The following is a 24,499-nucleotide window of genomic DNA, read 5'->3' as shown; positions in this document are numbered from 1 at the left end:
AGAGCGCGAGGCGTTGTTGCAAATGCCTCGCTCATCCTGTGGCTCGTGCAGAGCCGCGCTCAGCGACGGAGACCGCCACGTGATCTGCGCTCTCTGCCTGGGTTTCGACCACGCAGCCCGCGCCCTTCACGGGCGGCTGCGAACAGTGTGAGGACTTGCCGATGTCGACCCTGCGGGCTCGACTCGCCATGTTTCACGATCCTCCACCTTCTCCGGCTGCCTCTTCCGGGCCGCGTAAGGAAAAACGCCGCTCTCAAAGGCCTTCCGAGCCGGTGGTTATAGCTGAGCGCTCGCCGGAGCCCCTCCCGCGAGCCTCGCTCTCTCCTTCTCCCCCGCCCTTCACCGACGCGCAGCGGCCGGCCTCTGCCCGCACTGCCGTCGCCTCAGGGGATGAAGCAGACCAGCTGGTTACTCCCCTCTGTCAAGCCGCGCAAACGGCGCCGCTCACAAGGGATGTCAGAACGGACGGTCACGGGCTATAGCTTCCTTTACGTTACAAGGAAGCTACCCCCCCCCGGATGACGCACGCCCTCTCCCCCTCTGTTCGAGCCGCGCAAGGCGCCGCTCACAAGGGATGTCAGAAGTAGACGGTCACGGGCTGGCTTCCTTTACGTTATAAGAAAGCTACCCCGCGTCTCGGTCGCGCGCGTCACTCTCCGGCCACCTCCGTTTCTCACACATTTCTCAGTCCCCTCCTAGCTCAGGCGACTAGAAATATCTATATTGCAGTAAATGAGCCTGTTATACACGCACGCCTGCAAACAAACGATGTCACAGCACATAATGACATCTTCCCGCTCTCTCTCCCTTTGTTCGAGCCGCGCAACTGCGCCGTTCTCAAGGGATATCAGAGCGGACGTCACGAGCACCGGCGAAAGGAGGAAGAGAGAGTGTTTTCGTCCCGCTTAGGCCGGACTTCCTCCAATCCTCGCATATTTCTCAGTCCCCTCTAAGTTCAGGCGGCTGGAAATACTATTATTGCAGTAAACGAGCCTGTTGTAATACACGCGCGCCTGCAAACAAACGCTCGGTCATATGCTCGCACTGACTGGAAGCTCATGTGTGCCCCTGTGGCTCAGTGGCAGAACATTAGACTTCCGCACCAGAGACCCGTGTTCGAATCCGGCTCTGGCAGCAGAAAAACTTTTTTCTGCTTGCTTCTCTCGAGCTCGCGGCCAGCTTTCTTACACACAACGACTAGAAATATCTATATTGCAGTAAATGAGCCTGTTATACACGCACGCCTGCAAACAAACGATGTCACAGCACATAATGACATCTTCCCGCTCTCTCTCCCTTTGTTCGAGCCGCGCAACTGCGCCGTTCTCAAGGGATATCAGAGCGGACGTCACGAGCACCGGCGAAAGGAGGAAGAGAGAGTGTTTTCGTCCCGCTTAGGCCGGACTTCCTCCAATCCTCGCATATTTCTCAGTCCCCTCTAAGTTCAGGCGGCTGGAAATACTATTATTGCAGTAAACGAGCCTGTTGTAATACACGCGCGCCTGCAAACAAACGCTCGGTCATATGCTCGCACTGACTGGAAGCTCATGTGTGCCCCTGTGGCTCAGTGGCAGAACATTAGACTTCCGCACCAGAGACCCAGCTTTCTTACACACAGAAAGCAAACCCGCATCTCACGGGATACATATTTCTCAGTCCCCTCTAAGTTCAGGCGGCTGGAAATAATAATACTGCAGTAAACGGGCCTGTTTTAATACACGCGCGCCTGCAAACAAACGCCGAAACACGACGCTCGGTCATATGCTCGCACCAACTGGAAGCTCATGTGTGCCCCTGTGGCTCAGTGGCAGAATTTTACGCTTCTGCACTGGAGAACCGTGTTCAAATCCGGCTCTGGCGGCAGAAAATATTTTTTCTGCTGTCTTCTCCGAGCTCGCGGCCAGCTTTCTTACATACAGAAAGCGAACCCGCATCTCACAGGATGGTGCTTGAGTATTTATGAGCGTCTAAACATATGAGCCATCAAGCATTTGCTCTATAACGCCGATGGTGTTACAAGTGTAGAAAATGTGCCCACTCCCATGTGCTCACTGCTACACACAAACACGGTCCCCATGGTAACGCGTTCAGAGCGCTCTCTCATAAAGCGGTCACACGCCGCTCGAGTAATAAGTGTAGTAAATGTGCCCACAACTCTGTGCTCACATCTACCTGTAACTCGCTCTGCCACTCGGTTACCCCGGGCAACAGCGGCTCAAGCCGAGGGTGTTATAAGTGTAGAAAATGTGCCCACTCCCATGTGCTCACTGCTTCACACAAACATGGTCCCCATGGTAACGCGCATAGAGCGCTCTCTCATAAAGCGGACACAAGCCGCTCGAGTACTAAGTGTAGTAAATGTGCCCACAACTTTGTGCTCACACCTACCCGCTGCTCGCTCTGCCATTCAGTTACCTCGGGTCGCACACCCTCTAAGCTCCCAAACTCTGGCCGTGTCATAAGTGTAAACTCTGCGCCCGCTCAGGTGCACGCGCACTCACTTTTAGACATTACAATCCCCACGCCGCTTTCGCGCCAGGGGTGTTTGTCAGCAAATCGCGCTCCATCCTCTGGGACCGAGCTACCGAACGCTGTACAGCCGGCCAATACTGTTTACCAGCCCCCGTGTTCGAGCACCAGCGGCGCGCACGCCGCTCCATCCTCTCTGATACAGGTTCCCCAATCCCGCGCAGCGCGGCGATCTGAACCCAGAGACCATTCGACCCCTAGCTATGCATGCGGAAGCATGGGAAGCTATTCAGGGCGCGTCAGAATGGGTGCTGAGTACTATAAAACACGGCTATTCGCTTCAATTCGCTCGTCGCCCTCCGCGCTTTCTAGCACAGACGGAGACGAAAGTGAGTTCAGAAGCTGCGCACCTGCTTCAAGCCGAAATAGCGAAGCTACTGCGCAAAAGGGCTATAGAACAGGTTCATCCTTCTCTAAGCGAGTCGAGCCTTTACAGCCGCTACTTCCTCGTACCCAAGAAGGACGGAGCGTTAAGACCTATTTTAGATCTGAGACATCTGAACAAAGCCCTCATGAGACGGCCGTTCAAAATGATCACAACCAGAAAAATCCTCGCGCAGATTTGCCCAGGAGATTGGTTTATCTCTCTCGATCTAAAAGACGCATATTTTCAGATCCAGATAACTCCCCGTCACAGGCCATTCTTGAGATTCGCCTTCAACGGTCGAGTATATCAGTACACAATCCTGCCCTTCGGACTGTCTTTGGCACCCCGTACATTACGAAATGCATGGACACGCTCTCGCTCCCCTGAGAAAACAGGGAATGCGAATACTGAATTATCTGGACGATTGGCTTATTCTAGCGCTGTCAGAGACGGAACTTGTGTCTCACGGAACAGCGCTTCTCAGCCATCTGGAGGATCTGGGTCTCTCGGTCACTGGACCAAGAGCTCGCTATCGCCCCGTCAGTCAATTTCCTTCTTGGAATAGAACTGGACTCGGTGGCTATGACGGCCAGACTGTCGGAGCAGCGCGCGCCGCATCCGCCTCCTCGCCGCATCCCTCCAAATAGGCAGCCGGGTTCCGCTGAGGACATTCCAGCGTATCCTGGGGCATATTGCCTCAGCTGCAGCAGCGCTCCAGCTGGGCTTACTGCGCATGCGCCCGCTTCAACGCTGGCTGAAAGCGCGCATGCCCCACCGAGCCTGGGCGGCCGGCGGCTTGCGAGTCAGAGTGAATCAGAGCTGCTTTTCAGCCCTGCAGCCCTGGCTGGCAGCCGAATGGTATCACACAGGAGTGACTATGGGAGTGATTTCACACCGGAAAGTTGTCTCGACAGATGCTTCCAACCTAGATTGGGGAGCGCTCTTCGAAGGCAGACCGGTCTATGGCCGCTGGTCAGACCAGGAGAATCTCCTACACATAAACTGTCTAGAGATGCTCGCGGTCGAGAAAGCTCTCAAACACTTCCTCCCATTCCTCCACGGTCACCATGTTCTAGTCCGCACGGACAATACATCGGTAGTGGCCTATGTGAATCGCCAGGGCGGTGTCAGATCAGACGCTCTGCACCCTGGCGGAACGCCTCCTCGTGTGGGCTCAGCACTCTCTGCGCTCGCTGAGAGCCGCGCATGTGCCTGGCCACCTGAACGAGGGCCCCGACAGACTGTCCAGGGACAGCGTTCCCCCTGGGGAGTGGTCTCAACACCCCCAAACAGTCCAGTCACTGTAGCGCCGTTTCGGCAAAGCGAAAGTCGACCTTTTTGCGTCAAAGACAACGCTCATTGCCCAGAGTTCTTCTCGAAGAACGAGGACGCGCTGGCCCAGACCCGGCCCAGCGGCCCGCTGTATGCTTTTCCCCCGGTCTCTCTGCTGCCTCAGGTCATCAAGAGAATCAGGGAAGCGCGCCACACAGTGCTCCTCTTAGCCCCATACTGGGAGAACCAAGCTTGGTTCCCGGATCTAATACAGCTGGCAGACTCAGCCCCCTGGCCGATACCGGTGAAGAGAGACCTTTTCTCTCAAGCCCGCGGCTCGATATGGCATCCCCATCCAGAGCGCTGTCTCTGCATGCGTGGAGCCTCAACGATTACACGCTGATCTGCCAGACGGGGTCATGAACACGATCATACAATCTAGAGCCCCCTCTACGAGGCGGCTCTACATGTCGAAATGGTCAGTGTTTAACAGATGGTGCACTGCTAAGGGGCTCGATCCACAGACATGTGGGGTATCGCGAGTACTGTGTTTCCTTCAAGAGTTACTGGACGCGGGCAGGTCCCCCTCCACGCTCAAAGTCTATGTCACGGCCATTTCAGCGCTCTCTGTTCAGAGCTGGGCCGCGCATTAGGAAGGAACGAGTTCGTCATCCGCTTCCTTAGAGGAGCCAGGAGGATGAACCCCCCGCGACCCCCCTCGGTTCCTATGTGGGATCTTTCACTGGTCTTGGAGGCCCTGAAAGCGCATCCCTTCGAACCCTTGGAAACTGTGGATATGAAATACCTCACGCTCAAAACCGTTTTTCTGATAGCACTGTCTTCAGTCAAACGAGTGGTGGAACAGCTCTTTGTTTCGTTTGGCGGGCGCACCAAGGGTCTCGCCGCCTCGAAACACAGCCTGTCCAGATGGATAGTGGACGCTATTGCTGCTGCTTATGCGTCTAAAGACCTGCAGTGCCCATTGGGCATTCAAGCTCACTCCACCAGAGGCATGGCCTCGTCGTGGGCGTGGTCCAGCGGGATTCCCATTCATGACATTTGTGCAGCGGCAGGCTGGGCCTCCCCCTCCACATTTGTTAGGTTTTACAACCTGGATGTTCCCGCCTTGCAGGCGAAAGTGTTATCAGTCTAAGTCTCGCGTATGCCAGCCCACTATCTGTGCGCGGGCTACGTTGTGTGATTTAGCTCTACTGGTTGAGCTGCACTATGCAGGGAATTGTCAGTTCGGACCGGCCGTGCCGCTCCTAACCCCCTAGTGTGTGCTTATGTACGGCGCTAGCCCTCTTCGGGCCGCCCGGCTCTCTGCTATCACGTTCCCCGGGCTCTCCCTGGGACTCATTCAGTGGATGCTGGGCGCGCACGGCGTTGACAAGGGCGTTCCCGTAGCGTAAGCAACTACGCAATACGAGAGAACCTCTCGTAAGAGAACGTTTCGGTTACTCACGTAACCTCTGTTCTCTCTAGAAGAGGGAACGAGTATTGCGTAGCCCGCCGTGCTCGCACCACGAGCTCATTTCGCTTCATGCGACAGAAACCAGAGAAGCAGCCTCCGAGCCCTGTTTATATACGCTAAGCCACACCCCTTTTCGCGGGCTGTGACGCATTAAGCGCGCCAAGCGCGCTCATTGGTCGTGACGTCACGCCAAGGGCTCAGCGGTAGGCTGCTGCAGTTGCCGCAGGGCAGCCAATGGGCACGCTAGTAAGCTTGCCCTAGGTCTGCAGGCTGCCGCACTGCGTTGACAAGATTATAAAAATTAAGGATAATTTTTGGCTTCAGTATCTCGAGAAAGAAAGGCTTTCCCGTAGCGTAAGCAACTACGCAATACTCGTTCCCTCTTCTAGAGAGAACAGAGGTTACGTGAGTAACCGAAACGTTATATGTTATGTTATATGTTATGTTATAGGTTATGTTATAGGTTATGTTATAGGTTATGTTATAGGTTATGTTATACAGTATGCTGTTATGTTATGTTATATGCTGTTATGTTATATGTTATGTTATATGTTATGTTATATGCTGTTATGTTATATGTTATGTTATATGTTATGTTATATGCTGTTATGTTATATGTTATGTTATATGTTATGTTATATGTTATGTTATATGCTGTTATGTTATGTTATATGTTATGTTATATGTTATGTTATATGTTATGTTATAGGTTATGTTATATGTTATATGCTGTTATGTTATATGTTATGTTATATGCTGTTATGTTATATGTTATGTTATATGCTGTTATGTTATGTTATATGCTGTTATGTTATGTTATATGCTGTTATGTTATATGCTGTTATGTTATATGCTGTTATGTTATATGTTATGTTATATGTTATGTTATATGCTGTTATGTTATGTTATATGCTGTTATGTTATGTTATATGTTATGTTATGTTATGTTGTTAGGTTATATGTTATGTTATATGCTGTTACGTTATAAACGTAATATAAAAGTATTTTATAATCTAACTTTATTATTTAATCTCATTGCTGAATTTGTGAAAGAATTCATATAAAAGAGATATTATTTGTCAAAAATGTATTATTTCCCCCATTTGTAGACTGTTTCTTCTGTTTGATTCGATTCCTTCACATCACATCATGAGCAGTGAGAGTCACACTATCAATCTTGTTTGTGTTTTTTTCTTCTTCTTTTTTTGTAAAACACAAGAGCAAGAAACTCAACACCTTGGTTTTACACTATTACGGTGATTTATTTTACCCTGATCGACTTGTTCACCATTCTCAGCTACGCGACCTTCACGAGAGGTCGTTGCCAGGGGAGACGCTCCACCGCAGGGAGAGGCCGATCGCATTACAAAGCGGAGATAAATGTGTTGTCAGGACCTTGTGTCTCCCTCTTATCAGAGACGGGGGGATTCGTACCTCCACAGGACTCGACTGAGCAGAACAAGACCCTGAACACACCTGTCAATCAAAGCCTCTCAGAACAAGACCCTGAACACACCTGTCAATCAAAGCCTCTCAGACTTCAGCCAATGAGGACAGAGCTGAGCTCATCACCTGCTGATGCCGACGCCCACCAGATAACCCGATTAATGTGTTTAATGTGCTCTGCACTGACAGATGCTCAGAGATTCACTAGAGGAATAGTGACCCATCGCTCTTTGTGTCTGTTTGAGCATCTGCAGATCTGCTGTGTGTCAGTCGGTCTGGACTCAGACTTCCACAAAGTTGGAAAGGGAGAATGGATGAGGGTTGTATTGGTTATTGTCCCGCACTCACAGGGGTCACGAAATTAAGCGGTCTGGTCTGACAAAGGACTCCATTTGTCAAACCAGCAAATGAAGAAAATGTAACAGCTATAAATACTGTCATTTTTAGTCATGAATGACTATATACTTTGCAGTATTTGCATTTTTTTTATTTAACTATATATATATATATATATATATATATATATATATATATATATATATATATATATATATATATATATATATAATTATTATAATTTCTTTTTAGGTCTATGCATAAAAAGCATAGTGTCTGCATAATTACTCCAACTTAATAAAATTAAAAATTAAACGTAAAATAATTTAACATATTTGTCCTAAATTATAAAACAATTAAAAAAGTGAAGAAAAAAGTGAAGAAAAGTGAGGCAAGTAATAAATAAACAAGTAAATAAATAAATAATTTACACATTTCATCTCAATGGTGTATTGAGAAAACACATTCAAAGTATAATAACATTATAAAGCTACGTGGACCTTGTCCTCAATAATTAATATCAGGATGCAGATGGAAATTACTACATCATGCATATAAAAAAGTAAAAATATATATATATATATATAAAAATAAATTGCTGTCTTGGAAAAAACAAAGAAGATATAAGAGAGAGTGTTTGTGTAAAATCATAAAACCAGAACACGATTAGTGATTTTTGCAGTTATGAACCTCTATGTATTTTAAATTATTTTTGTTATTTATAAAATAATTAAATAATTTACATATTTAATCTCACTGGTGTCTTGGGAAAACAGGATTAAATTACAGTACTATGGCTATATGCGGGTCTTATTCTTAATATCTCAATTCAGGGTTTCTACTTTGAATGGGACCTTGATGATGTCCTGATGTAGGAGGTTCTCGTGTGTTTGGGTTGCCAAGAGTCAAGGCCAAACACGATTGTTTTCCCCTTCGGGCCATCCGATCACTAAAATGAGCACACTGGGAGCAGGTGTCTTTCTCAGCTCGAGACTTGTTGGATGCGTCTTTCTTAATGGCTTGCAGCAAATTGGCTCGTAGAACAATAATCTGTCAAGTGTAATTGAGAGCTTCAGCCAATCGCACTCGTGTGAGAGGCGACAGCGCAGTGTGAACGGGCCGAGGCAGAAGGAGAGCTGTCTCTCGGAGCCAGAGGTGACAGACACAGCGGTCAGTTCGCCTTTCTCTTCTTCACTTCAATGAGAAGAATACGCCTCTTTAGTTCGGACACCTGCAAAACTGAGGGTGCGAGACGAGCCTGAGAGCCAAGAGCCGCGTGAATCCTGTGCTTTCTTTCCTTTTCCCTTTGGGCAAATCACAGAGTCACAGACAGCTTCATTCTGAATGATATTATCATACATCTAGATTTGATTCACGAGTAAAACAAAGAAACATCGGACATTTGAGACTAACCTTTGGAGAGACAAGTCACAACTGAGATCTCTGTGATATCACAGTTGTTTCGGCTAAATAGCAATAAATGGAGACTTCAGCTTCACAGATTTTTCTCTTTAGACAAAAAAAAAAACTACTTTTAAAATGTGTGCTCAAATACCAAGATCTGCACATCTAAAGTGAGAGATTTCAATGTGAACTCAAATATTTCACATTAGATTTCTCCAAATTGCCCACACAATGTTCCTATATTTCTTTTGGGTGGGTCACAGCGGTATAGCAACCATTATTAAAAAAAAAAAATCTTTTTTAAATAATTAATCATTACATTCAAGAATTTCAACTGTCGTGCAAAAAAAAAAAAGAAAAAAAAAAAGCCAGCCGCATAAATATTTTATGGCTAGGGCTCATCATCTAATTAATATTCATGAGCCAAGATGATAAGGTTTATACAGACACATCGATAGATTTATTCAAATATATGTATTTATATGTGTGCTTAATGAGTGTGTTATTTTATTAATATTTAATCATATTTATGTTCACTTAGATTAACTTATTTTATCAGGATTATTTTACCAAATAACTGTTATTTACTTTTAAATCTAAATAACATTCACATAATAAATGTAATTATAGTAATCATCAATTCACATGTAAATAATGATATGATTAAATAATACATTATTAATGCATATGGTCATTTCACAGATGAATCAGCGCTGCATATTTGCTGATTTCCCCTGAAAAAAAGACTATTCAGGAACATCGATCCTACTGTGCATTTACAGTGGCGATTTGTTTCTATTTTTATTTCTTTTAGGAATTTCAAGTATTAAAATTTACTCATATTAAAAACACCACATAGACATATAAACAGCATTAAAAGCTGGATTTTCACCACAGGGGGACTTTAAGTCAAGAATTAAGGCCCGTTCACACCAAGGACAATAACTATAACTATCACGATAAAGACATAGATTCACAAAACTATAGCAACATCATCTAAAAACATTGACAGCCAATCAGAATCCATCCTGCAAATAAGCGCTCGGGTATTTAAAGACAAAACTGCAGAGCGCACTTCGCGATATCTCTAGCAGTGAACAGTGGAGTGAGCGTGCCTTTAAGATCTTTGCTTTCTGTGGTGGATCCCGGTGTCATAGAGAGCCCACATACATTAGACTGCCTGCATGTGTGAGACAGCCTGTGACTGACACTAGCCAGTGATAAAGCCCCTCTCCAGTTCAGTGATGGTGCTCCGCTGACACTCAGACAGGGCCTGTAGTGTTGTCGTTTCATATCTGACCGGTCTGAACAGGTTTCTTCTGTGAGGTGTGAAGCTGCAGCTGCAGGGATCCCTCAGAGCCGAGAAAACACAGGAATGTCGTCTCACACCTCTCCTATACAGCCATACACACATCAGTGCTGGATCTGTGTTACTCCTCAGTATTCAGATGCTTTCAAAATAACATATAACTTTTAGCGGTGCAATGCTAATCACTTTTCACACACTGCACTGTTTTTTTTTAGGGGGGGGGGGGGGGTCATTCAGTTCATTCAGATTCAGATGATCAGTTCCAAACAACCAGATTTATTGACGTCCAACCTTCTGTTACTATGTTTTTGACTGTTATTGTTTACATTTTGACCTCATTTTAACCTATTTTTTAATCAAAATTGACGTGTTTTTTTTAAGAAATGCAACGCACAGTAGTTTAAAGGTGATGTGTGTACTTTATTGGCTGCAATTATTATTATTTTTTTTATAAACAATTATAAGTAATTCATAAGTTGATTTCCCTGAATGCAAAGTTTACGAAACCTTAACTGCATGTTATTTACAATTATACGAAAATGTATTATAGTGGAAATAGTTTTTAAGTAGGACCAAAGTGCATCTTTATACTGTATGTAATTTCATAATAATAATAAAGTTGCAATTCAATACAATTAAATACATGAGCTTTAAATTTAATATTGGATAACACACAACAGTTAAACTTATAATCATCAGGTACATTACATGTATTTTAGTATGCTAGTCAACACAAAATAAATGTACTTTGAAGTGCACTTGAGTGTGTGAAGTACTCTCTTTAAGTACACTTACACATTAATACTATATTGTCTGCAAGTAGTTTTTTAAAATATACTTTTAATATTTGAAGTACACTACAAGTGCACATTCAATACAATTAAGTGCACTTATTTTTCACGAGGAATAGCAACACCGTATCACCCAATGACGTGAGTTTAGGGTCTATCCGATGATGTGAGTGTTCAGGAAACCTGTTTGAAAACAGTCATTTTTCGGTAACACTTTAGTTTAGGGTCCAATTCTCAACTATTACTACTGTTTCTCAGCATGCATATTACTTGGATATTGGTTGCTTATTAGTACTTAAAGCACTTAATAATTCCTTATTCTGCACCCCTTAATCCTACCCAATACCTAAACCTAACGATTACCTAACTAATTACTAATACGCAGTAATTAGGAGTTTATTGAGGGAAAAGTCCCTCAAAAGTGTGAGAATTGGACCCATTTTTATTTAGCAATTCAGTTCGGTGATGCTAGTGGCACTGAAATTACACACTTAATACCTTTAACTAATTTAAAATATGTGAAACTTTGTGCATGTGATTGCATGCAAGTAGCGTCTCCAACACTGCTGCACACTTTTGACCTGGGTTTACGGTCTAATCCTGGACACACTTCACTCGCTGTATACTGACAGAAGTTAGTTAGCAGGCAGCGGATTTTCCTCAAGGTTCCCCAGGGCCCTTGCACACAGGGTTCAAGGCAGCCTTAAACACACATTCTCATCATTCTGCTGTAGTTGCTTAAAGAACTGCTCTAAGCGGGCCCCGGCAGACACGTCCAACTCGGAAACCGGATTTCTTTCATTCAGAGAGTGAGAACAGGCTGTCTGCTTTACTGCTACAAGCGTTCACTCCCCTGCTGCGAGAGAGAAAGACGAGAATCCAGTAACGTGGCAACGGCGACTGCCTCCCCATCTTTTATTAGTTTTGAGTGACACTTTGAAACCGTGGCCAGGATCGAGACAAAGCGTTGACACAAATACAAATGAGCCTCCCGCTAAAGGCGACTTAACAGAATAATCAACCCCGGGGTTCAAACTGTTTTGACTTCACTGATGGCAGAGACAAATCAATAATGCTACAGAGAGAGTTTGGAAACTGAAAAACACAGAAATAAGCCAAATATTCTAATAATGAGGGGTTGAAAAAGCAAGCGCATTCAGTCGGGGGGAAAATGCTACCATGCTACTGCATGGAAGCAAGCTGAGAATCCGCTGGCTGTAGACAGATGGCATTCTGGGGCTGAAGGGTTGACCGTGGTGCCTGGATCTGCTCTGACAAGGGAGCTAAGCAGGAGCTTACCACCTACAGACTGGAGTCTTATAGAAACTGAAGACAAGCTAGAAGTTGAGAATGCGCTAAAACTTAAAGGGCACGCACAGTTTCTGCCAATCTCATGTTAATCTTGAGTACCTGTAGAGAAGTATTGCATCCCTCATATCTCAGAAGAGTCTTTAGTTTGATCAGATTTATAAAAGACAGATACGCTGAACCAAAGCTTTCCGAAAACAGCCGAGCTCCTGGAGGTAAAGAGTCACGCACTATCCATGGATAACTTTTGATTCACTATACGTTCGTGTTGTTTGCATAATATGCACTTACGCGCCGATTGCCAACAAAACACAGACATTTTATGTTACTTTCCGCCTGCAATTCCGACTCATGACCGGGATCTTTTATTGCTGGGACCTCTCCATCTTTCAGTTTCAAACGATCTGCAAATCCAGCGTCGAACTGGGCGTTGTTTATGAAACATTCGTCATGCCGAAACATTCGAAATGCCGGGAACGTTGCTCTTGCTCTCACTCTCACTCTGGTTGATGTGTGTGTGTGCTTTTCCTGGAGAAGTGCCCATAAAAGGAATTCCACACTTTATGACGTCATACAGGGAAAATACAGGAAAGATACTTTCCGAAACTTATACGAATCCAAATACTCTGTCATACGTCCAACTCATTTTTTTCAACTTTGGCCAAGTTTAGCATGAGAACCCAACTCTTTAACAGTGTAAATAAGTCAGAATGCATGAAATAGCATTAGACATCCTCTTTAAATTGAGAAACTGTATAACAATCTATAAAGCCTGACACGCCAAGCCGACGTAAAAAAACTAGCGGCGACGAAAGCAGCCTTCTGACGCTCACCGATGGCTAGACGTTGGCCGACCGTTGGCTTGGTGTGTCACGGCCCTAAAATGATCCACCTAAAACAGGGAGCTATGAGGGAGTACCAGGGCGTCAGGGGTAAAGTATAGAACAATTGTGTAATAGGCATCCTTCGTTTAGGACCTTACTTAAATACTAATGCTGTAACGCTGCAAAAAAAAGGCTAAATAAATCACTGTTCATTCCATGAGGACTGTCACTGCTTAGCAATGTTTTCAACAAATGTGTCGATCCTTACGAAAATCCAAACGGAAACAGTTCAAAGGTCTGTCAATCTGATGAAGGACAGACGTGCATGACGTTGCTTGTGTCCGTCTCAATCAGAGTTGAGTTGAAGAGCAGATTTCCCCTGGGCTAGAAGCTTGAGTGGAGCGATCAGGATTTGTAAGCGCCAATTTTTAGATGAGAGGCTTTTGGCATAATGACACTTCAACACAGAGTTGAAAGAGCCAAAGAGTCCTGCTCCAGTAGAGATGTGCCGTCTACCATCAAATCTCACTCTCCACAGCACTGCTTGATGAATCTCAATGTGTTGTGGGAGTACAAACAATGAACCAAGTGCATGTAGATTTGCTTTGTTATGCAGATTGACTCGGTTTATTTTCGAAGACTTATCTATAAGAAGCCTTGGCTAAGTGGTAAGTTACGAAGAGTGATAAATCGAAGAGTCTCTAATGGTTTTTTAGTGAACTAATCTGAAAGAACACATATTGTGGGGCATTTGCTGTGTAAACAATTGATCAATTTCAGACACAGCTTTAGTGTCTTTTAATAGTGTCGGGGCGGATGCTACAAGTTCTAGACAGCATTTGTCTGTACAGAAAACCTGATGAGAAAGTGCAGAATGATCATCACCTTGAGGCCTTGAAAAGAGCTACAGTATATAATTAAAAGCATTATTGGGCCTGAGTCACACCCAGATACAACACATTAAAGTAATCCAAACGGGATGACCCAAAGGCATGATCAACCTTCTCCATATCTTCAAAAGACTTTAATTTAGATTTAAAATGTAAAAAAAACTATTCTTAACAAAAGCATTGATTTGCCGGTCAAAATTAAGCTCTGAGTGAAAAATGACACCAAGGTTTCTTACACTAGACAGATCCCAAGCAGTCATAAACATCCTTTACACACCCCTTATTACCAAATACAATTATTTCTGTCTTATCCTCATATTCGCCAACCAGCACTTAACGTCAGTCAAACATTCATGCACGTTCAGATGGCACTTTTATGTTTCAGTGGTAAATAAATTTGAGAATCCGCATACACATGATAGTGAATCCCAAATTTCTCAAAAATAGACCTATAGAGGGAGCATATAAAGGGAAAAATAAAATTGGTCCCAAGATAGAACCCTGAGGAACCCCACACACAAGAGGGGCAACAAAAGAAGAATAATCCCCTAAACTGACTGATAAAGTCCTATCTTTCAAATAGGAAGATAACCATTTCAGGCTAAGCCCTGAATACCAACCTGATCCCTAAAACGATCAATGAGAATATTATGATTTACTGTATCAAATGCCGCAGTAAGATCTAACAAAAGTAAAACAACACAGCTTCCAGAATCAACGCCTCATAGGATGTCATTAGAGACCCTCAGAAGAGCAGACTCTGTGCTATGGCCAGCTCTAAAAGCTGACTGAAACCTATCTAAATTTTTATTAAGCAGATCAGATCACCCAGATCATCTTCAGACAATGCCAACACAACAACATGTAATTCAAGTTAATTAGTCAAACCATTCTTGAATAAATTCCAAAAGAATTCTACGAAGGACACACCAAAGTGGACGTGAGGTCATATCTCTGAAATGCTTAACCGTATTCAGACCAAACTTGGTTTGTGTAATCAGGGGCGTAGTTTGTGGGGGGGATGGGGGGGAGATAACCCCCCCAATATTTAAATCTATGCATTACAAACCCCCCCCCCCCCCCCCCCCAATATTTATAACATGATCACAATATCAGGAGGCATACCCAAACTTCAACCCCCCCAATGTTCAAACCAAATCTACGCCCTTGTGTGTAATAACAACTATGACCTGAGGGTACCTGTACTTGGATCAAAAGTTATGGATTTCATGTTGACAAAACCATTTTCATTTACTGCATCAACGAATTTGATAGCATGATGCCAAAAAGCATCTGAGGCTGTATCTCTACAAAGCTTTGGCATACTGACACCAAACTTGGTGTATGTCACTGCCACCCAATACGGACCACACAGAAATAATTTGGTGTCAAGGCCACATATTGGTGAAAAGAAATAAGCAATTGTCACATTGAAAGTGATTGTATTTATGGGTTTTCAACCTTTTTGCTTAAAATCATCTCCAAATGCCTTTTACTCATTTTTAGAGTTGGATTGATGCTCTTTTCCAAGCTTGCTCATCATTTCGCCCCTGTAGTGCTTTGCCCCTTAATTGCTGCTTGCAGCTATATATTATTATCAATATCCAAAAAATAAAAAATAAAATGGTTGATCCATATTGGTGGTTGAAAGAGACTGAACATTTTTAATACAAATATTTTCTAAATGCTAAATGTTTTGCAGCACACTATCTCAACACTAAGGCTAGAGAAGCACTGGTGTAAGCTAAAGCACAGCATGATAATTAAAGCACAATTACTAAAAATATCAAAACAAAGAAATATAAACTAGAAACAAAAACACATTTGATGTTGGTCATCCATTGTTACCATCTCAGACCTCGTTAAAAAAGTGAGATTTGTGAGTGTGTTAGCTTTGAAGCCATTGTTACTAAAGGCACATCCATATGAAAAAGACTAATACTTAATTAATTTGATTGATGGTTTTCTTTGATATAACAATAATTCATTGTGCTGTGAATCAAAGTCACTTATTCTAGCAAAGCATTTGCAGCCCAAAAGCCCAAAGAACTTAAATTGTTATTCACGAAAGTAGATACACCGCCGACGGTGTATGAGTGAGTGAATGAATGGGTGAATGTGAGGCAATATGTAGAACGCTTTGGTGGCCATGGGTCTGTTGAAAGCACTATATAAATGCAGTCCATTTAGATATTTTCTACTGTATATTTTTCTTCTCACTACAACTATCCATGTGTGTTTCTTCAGAATTATTAATTATTAAATCAAGAGGCTCAAAAATGTAATGTTGAACACAACATCTTACAATCAGAGTGCCTTTGGTAGCCACTGGCCTTTCTTGTTGCTGCACTGCTGTTTTCATCCTCTCACATTACCGTGAAGTAGACATCTAGCTGTCAGCACATTGACACTGAAATCAGTTTTTAGATGATAACAAAAAAACTCCCAACAAACTCCATTTCTGAAATATGCTCTGGGTGCCGAGCTAAATATTATTGATCTATTCCAAGATCAACACAATAACAAATGGGAATTGTACAGCACATGGAATATACAAAGCCAAACAATTCCCCTTAAGGCAAGTCAGTTATTTGGCATTTTGGCAGCTATTTTCTAGCCAAGCTATTTTACAGCGTCTTTGTACTTGAATAGGGAAAGACCGCAAAACTTCTGGCTAAGATTAACTTTCAACAGCATATGTCAAATCTGACAATAATACCATCATTACTTTTGGCTTTTTTTTTTTGGCTCAAATCATGCTAAAAAGCTGTATACGGTTTGGTCTACTCATAGCTAGTGCACTAGCATATTTTCCCTACAGCCACCATATTGAGTGTTGTGGTTTTCTCATTCATTTTTCTACAAGTGATCCATCTTCTCCCTTTAATACTATGAGAGGTGGAATATAGCAACATGGACAAATGTTGTTGACCTGTACACAAGCTAAAAAATGCACCGCACAGGCTGCACAGCTGAAAGCCTCAAGTACGGGCCACCATACCTGAGTGCTCACAGTGAATGACAATTCAGGTCACTGGAATCCTGTGCCAAACTTTACCACGAAACAACAGATATGTGTTCTCTTCCTGAGCATGGATGTTGAGTAAATATTACTCTCTGGGAGGTTTCTGTGTCCCTATACTTAAGTATAGGAATATAATCTAAGCTCCTAAATTTGATCAATAAAGCTGTCCAAGCCCATTAATTTCACCAAAATACACAACAAGGACACACATGAACCAATACAGACGTCAGTGGAACAGTGCATGTTCTCAGAAAGGCGTCTATCAGAGGAGCAGCGATATACTTCACCGCAGCACTGATAAAGCATTTCAAACTCAAATGAGCACACAGTGAATTTCAGACAGCATTCATTGTCTGAGATATGATCTCAGGCTGCAATTCAATTCAGTGTTTAAACTGAAGGCTGACACTGGAGCAAATAACCAGTGAAGAGGGCAATGCCTCTTCATAGCATAGCGTTTTAACGCATGTGCTCCGACACACTGTACCATGGTGAAAATACAGTCACTGCAAGTTTGAATTTGGCTCACATTATCAAATCATATCACTTCAACTGTTCATGAATAAAAGTGGGGCAACACTTAATTTCATGTGGCATATTCCAACTTTCATTATTTATGCAGTTTAAAATGAAATTGTTAATGATTAACTATGTACATCTCTAATTGTGACATCAGGTTTGTTTCATCGTGCCGGGCTAAACATTTTCCACCAGAGTTTCCAAGCCGAAACTGTTGCACCATTTCCTAAATAGGAAATTCATACTTTTCCAAACATAAGCAACAACAGAGCCTGTCCAAAAGAGTGCAACCATTACAATTGTACCGGATCCAGCACAAAATAAAACATCTGAAATATGAATGTTTCCAGTGTCACTGGTGTTTGAAATTCATAGCTGTTTGAATTTCATTGCTGGGCGGCAGCCAGCAGGGCCGGTGAGATCTGTGCAGAGGGCTGAAGTGTGAAATTAAACACTGATTGATTGAGAGAACAGCAGACAGCATGGAGAACGGCACAACTCCACTCGGGCAGGGGTCACATGAAGACAGGGATGCAGAAGGGTGAATGAGGAATATGCAGGCGGGGTTAGGAAAGATCTTGACCCCGGATCAGTTTGTATGGCAATAAACATGCCCTGATTATGCGGAGAACCAGAACTCTGCAAACCAAGGGCCATCTGAACAACTTCAGATATATTCATGTGAAAATGTGCGATTTTTAAACAAATTTGCTAGTAATTCTGCTAATTCTTGAACTGTTCTGTGCATTTTCACCACAGAAAAGGCTGTTCCAAGTCGGAAAAATTCTGTACGACTCTGACCCTAAAAGCTTGCTGATCTGGAACCAGGAAACGGTGTCTTGTTGAGAAATGTCAAATAGGATCAACTGCACAAGAGAGAACAATCAAGTCTGTGTGATTGTGAGATCAAAAAAGAGAGTACCGGTAGCTAATACGTATCCAATTTCAATCTCTCCCCTACGGGGAGTACCAGCAGATGATAGCATGATCATGAGCAAGGATGTCAGTTTTTTAGCATGTTTCAAAGGGGTCATGCGCCGACCGAGCAACTGCCATTGAAATGCCAAGCAACAGTTTGGTCTCACTTTAAGAGACCGGAAGAAATGCAGAAAATGATTGCAGAGTACCAGTGCAGCATACAAACAAGGTGTTCAGGTTTCAGGTGTTCTCCTTCACAGCTTGCACAACTCTGCCTCAAGCCCGCCTTGAGGAGTTTAGTTCAAAGTGTGGTGCATGCTGTGAGGCGGCACGAGCTAGACAATTCCCATTACCCACGTCTTGCTCTCTGCCCTGCCATCTCGAACCTACGCTTCACGAATACAAATAGCCACGGCTAATCCCCTTCTGAATGAATGTGTACGTGATGGCCGCTGTCTGAGTGCCACAAAAAGGGCATTTGTTTGCATGTGTGGTTAAGCAGAAAAAGAAGAGGAAAGTGAAAGCAAACTCGACGATGGAAGAACGGACACGGTTTTCTGCCATCCATCATTTTGATTACTCTCGCATTTGTCTGAGTGCCTGTTGCTTTGACGTCTCACAGGTTGTGGCGGCAGCAACGCTGTTCCCAGTGCAATGGCATTGTAATAGCCCACAGCAAAGATGCAACAATTAACCTTTTTTTATTACACGCCTTGTCAGCCACAGCAAACGGTTCACTGTTTCAAAGAGAATAAAATGAGGGAGTGCAAGTGAAGAAAGGCGACTTTCATTTGGCTTACCTGAAAACAGAACAAAACACCACAGACATTGTTTGTGCTAGTAATACAAAATAATCTGCTCTTTTTAGGGTTTTTAAACGTTTTAGGGTAACAAAATGCAAAATTTCATTTCAAAAATGCATGGTCAGTTATTACATCCAGTGTTAGTGCATTTCTGTAGAAACATTTTATGCTTGTTATTACAAGCATGCACTATGCAAGCATACACCAGTTTCCCCATAGACATCCATTGCCAGTGCATGCACGTATACTGTACATTTGTGGAAGATGATGGTGCTGCTGTATGTGATTTATTGATGATCTTCCTCTCTTTAACTCCTAGACAGCGTAGCAAACCAGCACACACATATACACAAATTGAATGGCTCAAGAGTTCACTCTTTCAAGCTCAAGAGACTTAATGGCATTCTCTGTTATTTGTTATTTAAATATCAACTTTGTCACAGATATTTCTCTTAAATTCCATAAGGTAGAAAAAACAGAAACTCATCCTCATCTAGAATTACAAATGTCCACAATTACAATTGTACAAAATTACCACTGTCGCCTTTTCCACCTTTGTTGCCATTGGCTTTTAGCTTGCTTAGTTGGGGACATTAAATTTAGCATTTAATTTAATATTCAACAATAATATTGATCTGCCTGCATTGACACCATTATTGAGAACTGAACTGAGCTGGACGATGACATTACGGTTTTCTCCAGAACGGCGCTATATATATATATATATATATATATATATATATATATATATATATATATATATATGAACTAGATTAATAACTTTTTCACTGAGCTTACTTAACCTGTTAACCGTTGCCAGAGCGCGGGCGCACTGAAGCGTTTTTTTTTTATAAATAGTTCAAAGTTACTATCAGATTTAATGTTATACCTTGACAAACTATACATCATTACAAAGATATAAGACTCAAGTTTCAGAATTTGACCACTATTGTATTCTGAGAAACTTATAGCGACAGTTATTTCTTAATTTGTGTCAGGAGTTATGAAATGAAAAAATGAGTCGATACCTTTGATATGAATTATGCGCGTCAGCCGCTCCCATTCATAAAAAAACTCCCGTGCCGTCGTCATGACAGCGATACACAAAACAACGTCCTTCCGGGCTTTTAGCTAAAAAATGTGCAGATTTGGAGAAATATTGATATATTCTCATAGGTTTACATCAGATTTCTATAGACAGGAATAATATTTATTGAATTTATACCCAAATGCGTCGATGTAATCATTATGAGCGTTTGTATACTCTGTTAATGCGTTTTCAATTCATACCAATAGCATGAGGGCGCCCTCGCCGCCCTGTGCACAGTATTAGAACATGAAGAAGTGCCAATCATGTGACAATCCAGGAAGCCTCGAACACACACACAGCTAACAACAGATCGCGCTGTAACATGGAGAAACAGTCGTTTTGAAGACAATAAACATGTTTGCTATGATATTTGAGTTACCTGTGTTTTTCAATCCATGCCAGGTATTTCCATAATAATAGATTATATTTATAATGTAATGCTAATCTATATAGACTATCATTGTGCAGAACAGTATACAATAGTATATTTTCTGTCTGATTTTTTTATCTGAAGCCAAATTAGATCACAGAAAATTATTTAAAATACTCGATTTGCTTTATAAAGTAAGTTTATAAGCACAAACATGGTTTTAATCTCATAAATTGTCGTGTTTTGATGGTGTGCTAAGCTAACATGCTAGCTAGCCCTAGGTGCACCTGCCACCTAGAAGTTATATTTTTATTATTTTTTGAATGCTTACTGAAATGTTTCTTTATTCAAGAAATGCATTTAAAACAGTTTAGAATGTAAGGGTGAACTTTGAGAAAATAAATTAGTGACTGAAACCATATGAATAGCATGTGAATAGCCAGTCGTTAGTAACTAATGCAGACAAAAGAAATGCATATTTAGAGCCATAACCAGGCTAGAGAAGTGTGAATGTGTGCAGGGGGAGACTGAGACTGAATGGGGCTCGTTTGCACCACAAAACAATAAAGACAATATACTGCATAGATGGTAAGAAGATGACACTAAATATCAGTAGCATTTTAGCATCAAATCAAAATAAAGTCACATGACATGGTCTTGAAAAACATTTCACTAAATACAGAGTTTTGGACTTATTATCTTAAGATTTTAAACATAAAATGTTTAGACATGTGGCATTAGCTGTAGTGCATTTCTAGACTGCTCCAGGGCCAACTTCAATTTTATTTTCATGAGGATGTTTCATAAAAAATAATTTCTAATAACTTTACAAAACTTTGAAGCTATTTATAACAATTTTTGTCATTATGACAATAATTAATTCTACATTACAATAAACTGCCAGGTGTCAGCTTTCAAATGAGATCATACTTGTGCTTTTAGTACAAAGGGTTCATGAACTGTATCTGTTTCAGTTTGGGTATGTCATTTCTTGGGATTTTTCAAAAGTGGGGTTGCAGCTTAACAGGTTAAGCTGGACTGTGACGCTATTTTCTTCTGGAAACAAACTGCAACATATGCGCAATACAAGTCAGGTTCTTATTGAAAAATTCAATTTGTTAGGCAAAGTTTGAGTACAGAGTTCTACAACGAATGTGGAGAGCATAGCTCAGATAACTTGAAGGAATTAACCATTCACTAATGAATTTGAACTTTTTTAATATATTAAGTTAATTTTCAACCAAAGCTAAAGTTAAAAAGCTATTCAGCTTAGTGTTCTATTGGCCCTCCAACATAAAAGAGAATTAAGTAAAATCAAAATATTACATACAAGTATATTACTCTACTAATGTATGGACATTACTTTTCAATCGCTTTGTAATGCAAGTATCATAAAAATATGTAAATACTGAAATATTGTACAGTGAAACACTGCTCAATGTCTCTTTCCATCAAAAGGATCCTTGGTCTAAAAAGGCTGAAGACCCTTGGGTTTAAAGGAGACACGTGCAAGATTACCCATTGCTGCCTAGGGGAATCTTTTGCGATATTAATGAAGTTGTGATTTTCCATCTCTATGGGAAAATCCCCAAAACCAGTAGTGGGAGCGAAACACCATTTAAGCAGTGCAGACTTTCAGTAAACCACACACTTTGGTCCAATCTGTTCCACAGCTGAGAATACCTCACTAAAAAGCCCAATGAAAATCTCCAGCTTGCACTCCATGTCAGCATTTCAGAAATAATGGGCTTGTTCACTCAAAACAGACATCCACGTGGGAAAGACTTGCGTCAAATAAGCATTTGTCTCTGACTTTTCAGAGAACTCCTTCAGAGAGATTTCAGTGAGGTTACACAAGCAACTCTGCAATGTAACTTAATTGCATTCCTTTTTCCCTCCAACAGCAAATTGAATTTCAGAGTAAGACCCAACTCAAACACCTCATAATCCCTGCAGCTTGCCTCCTGCAAATGAAACAAGGTCACTTTCATTTCAATTCAAAGGGCCCAATACAGCAGCCGCAGTACTGCCAAATGTACCTGCTCTCAGACATTTACAACACTGATGCTGAATCAGCGGATGCCCTGACTGACTTATTGAACTCCACTGCAGGCAATAACACTGAAGGATGAAGACAGGACAGAGTCTTTCACTGTCATACTGTCCTTGCATTTATAACAACATTGGTCTTGAGGCAAAACCAGTTGAGAACCACTACCCAACACGGGTCAATATATGGTGCATATATTGCACAATATGTGTCAGCATATAGGAGTATCAAACCACGTATCCTACCTGCTACATTGAGTCTTGCTGTACGACTAACGATGGTGCCCAGGTTGTCTATAGTGGCCACGCACTGGTAAACCCCTTCATCGGGTTTATTGTGTTTAGAGTGAACCACTGAGCTGATGAGCAGAGAACCGTCGGCCAGGACCTGTCTGCGATCATCTGAGGCCAGGCTCAGGAAAGAGCCGTCTTTCTTCCATTCGATCTTGGCAGGAGATTCGCCGTGGACTGAGCAGTTGAGCAGCGCCGGCGCTCCCCGCACAACCAGCGTATCTGACGGCTCCGTGGAGAACTGGAATGGGCTGAAGTTCCTCACTGCTGATCCTATGGAGGAAAAGGATCAAATCAGCACTGGATTTCTCATCATCACACAATATGATGAACTGAAATTAGCTTGAACTTTGGGTTTAGAGATTAGGAATTTAATAACAGACGGTATCTGCATAATTGCTTAATAAAATTACATTTGCGTGGATGAACACGGGCCGTAGCTTTTTAATTCCAAATATTTCATATATTTCAACATTTGTTTATCTCAGTTTCTTTTATTCTTGCATTCGAGATCCAAACACAGTCATTCAAACGTCAAAACTTTATTACTAGTGTCCAGAAAGCATTATAAATCATTTTAATTATAAACGTAAATTAACAACAGAGCCCTTGGACATCGAGAGACATTTGAATATCCTATGTTGCTCATTTAAAAGCAAATGGGGGTTGGAACTAAGCACAAACTAAGCACAATTTCTTCGCATTTGTCCTCATAAATTATTCAAATCTTGGCCTCGAGAGTCATCAGGACTTTGTGTGGATAAATAACTTGAATCATTTGTACTTCTTGGATGGGAAATGTATAATGAGGTTTTTAAGGCTTTTTTTAAACGCTGCACAAAGTGATGAGTTGAATGCTAAATATAGCTAAAAAGCGGTCGAGACTGGCTTATGGCGAGTCTACAAAGAGCTGGCAAGACTTGGGCCAGCACAAGAACCAAAAGTCATCATTCTGCCATTTTAACTCAAGGGTTTATGTCTGGGCTCACTGCTAATGAGGTCGCCCTACATCAACTCTTAGGTTTTGAAACTGAAGCTCTGTTGGAATCACATACGGCCAGAGTATGCAATGCATTTGATAAATCATATACTTTACATTCTACAACTTGCGTGGAAATGTGAGGATACACATCAATTTCAGGGAGGTGATGCAATTTCCAAGAATGCTGCAAAATGATATATTTCACTGGGGAAATTAACACTCCAGGACTACAACCAAAGGTTGAGAATTTTTAGAGTAACTACAGTTCACTTTAAGATATACATCCATTGACCAATGAGAACTTTAGAGTGGTGGGTCCAGTTGTATCATCCAAATCACTTTGTTGCTTTCCAGCTTGATTTGAAACCAACTCGGCAACTTAAAAAAAAACAGGCAGGTGTGTTGGAGCAGGGTCAAAACCGAAGTCTGCGGGAATGTAGTCCTCCAGGAGCAGGGTTGGCTACCCTGATGTAGTGCCTAATGTGTAGGCACTCTCAATGCA

General features: G+C 42.3%; 2 protein-coding genes across 5 annotated transcripts in view; both read right to left on the bottom strand.

Moving 5' to 3' along the window:
• LOC308687271 (apoptosis regulator BAX) overlaps positions 1 to 24,499 on the bottom strand; it is a 423,052-nt gene that overhangs the window by 315,504 nt on the left and 83,049 nt on the right. The window lies entirely within an intron of this gene.
• The window catches only part of neo1a (neogenin 1a), a 172,593-nt gene that overhangs the window by 89,122 nt on the left and 58,972 nt on the right, over positions 1 to 24,499 (bottom strand). For all 4 annotated transcript variants that reach the window (XM_081359651.1, XM_081359654.1, XM_081359652.1 and 1 more), the window contains exon 2: positions 22,971 to 23,288. In XM_081359651.1, coding sequence (XP_081215777.1) covers positions 22,971 to 23,288 — 318 coding nt within the window. The remainder of the gene's footprint in view (positions 1 to 22,970; positions 23,289 to 24,499) is intronic.

This window comes from Scardinius erythrophthalmus (assembly GCF_964197995.2).
Source record: "Scardinius erythrophthalmus genome assembly, chromosome: 2".
Classification (NCBI taxonomy): Eukaryota; Metazoa; Chordata; class Actinopteri; order Cypriniformes; family Leuciscidae; genus Scardinius; species Scardinius erythrophthalmus.
The sequence above is the reverse complement of the archived record's forward strand: the minus strand, read 5'-3'. Positions and strand labels throughout refer to the sequence as shown.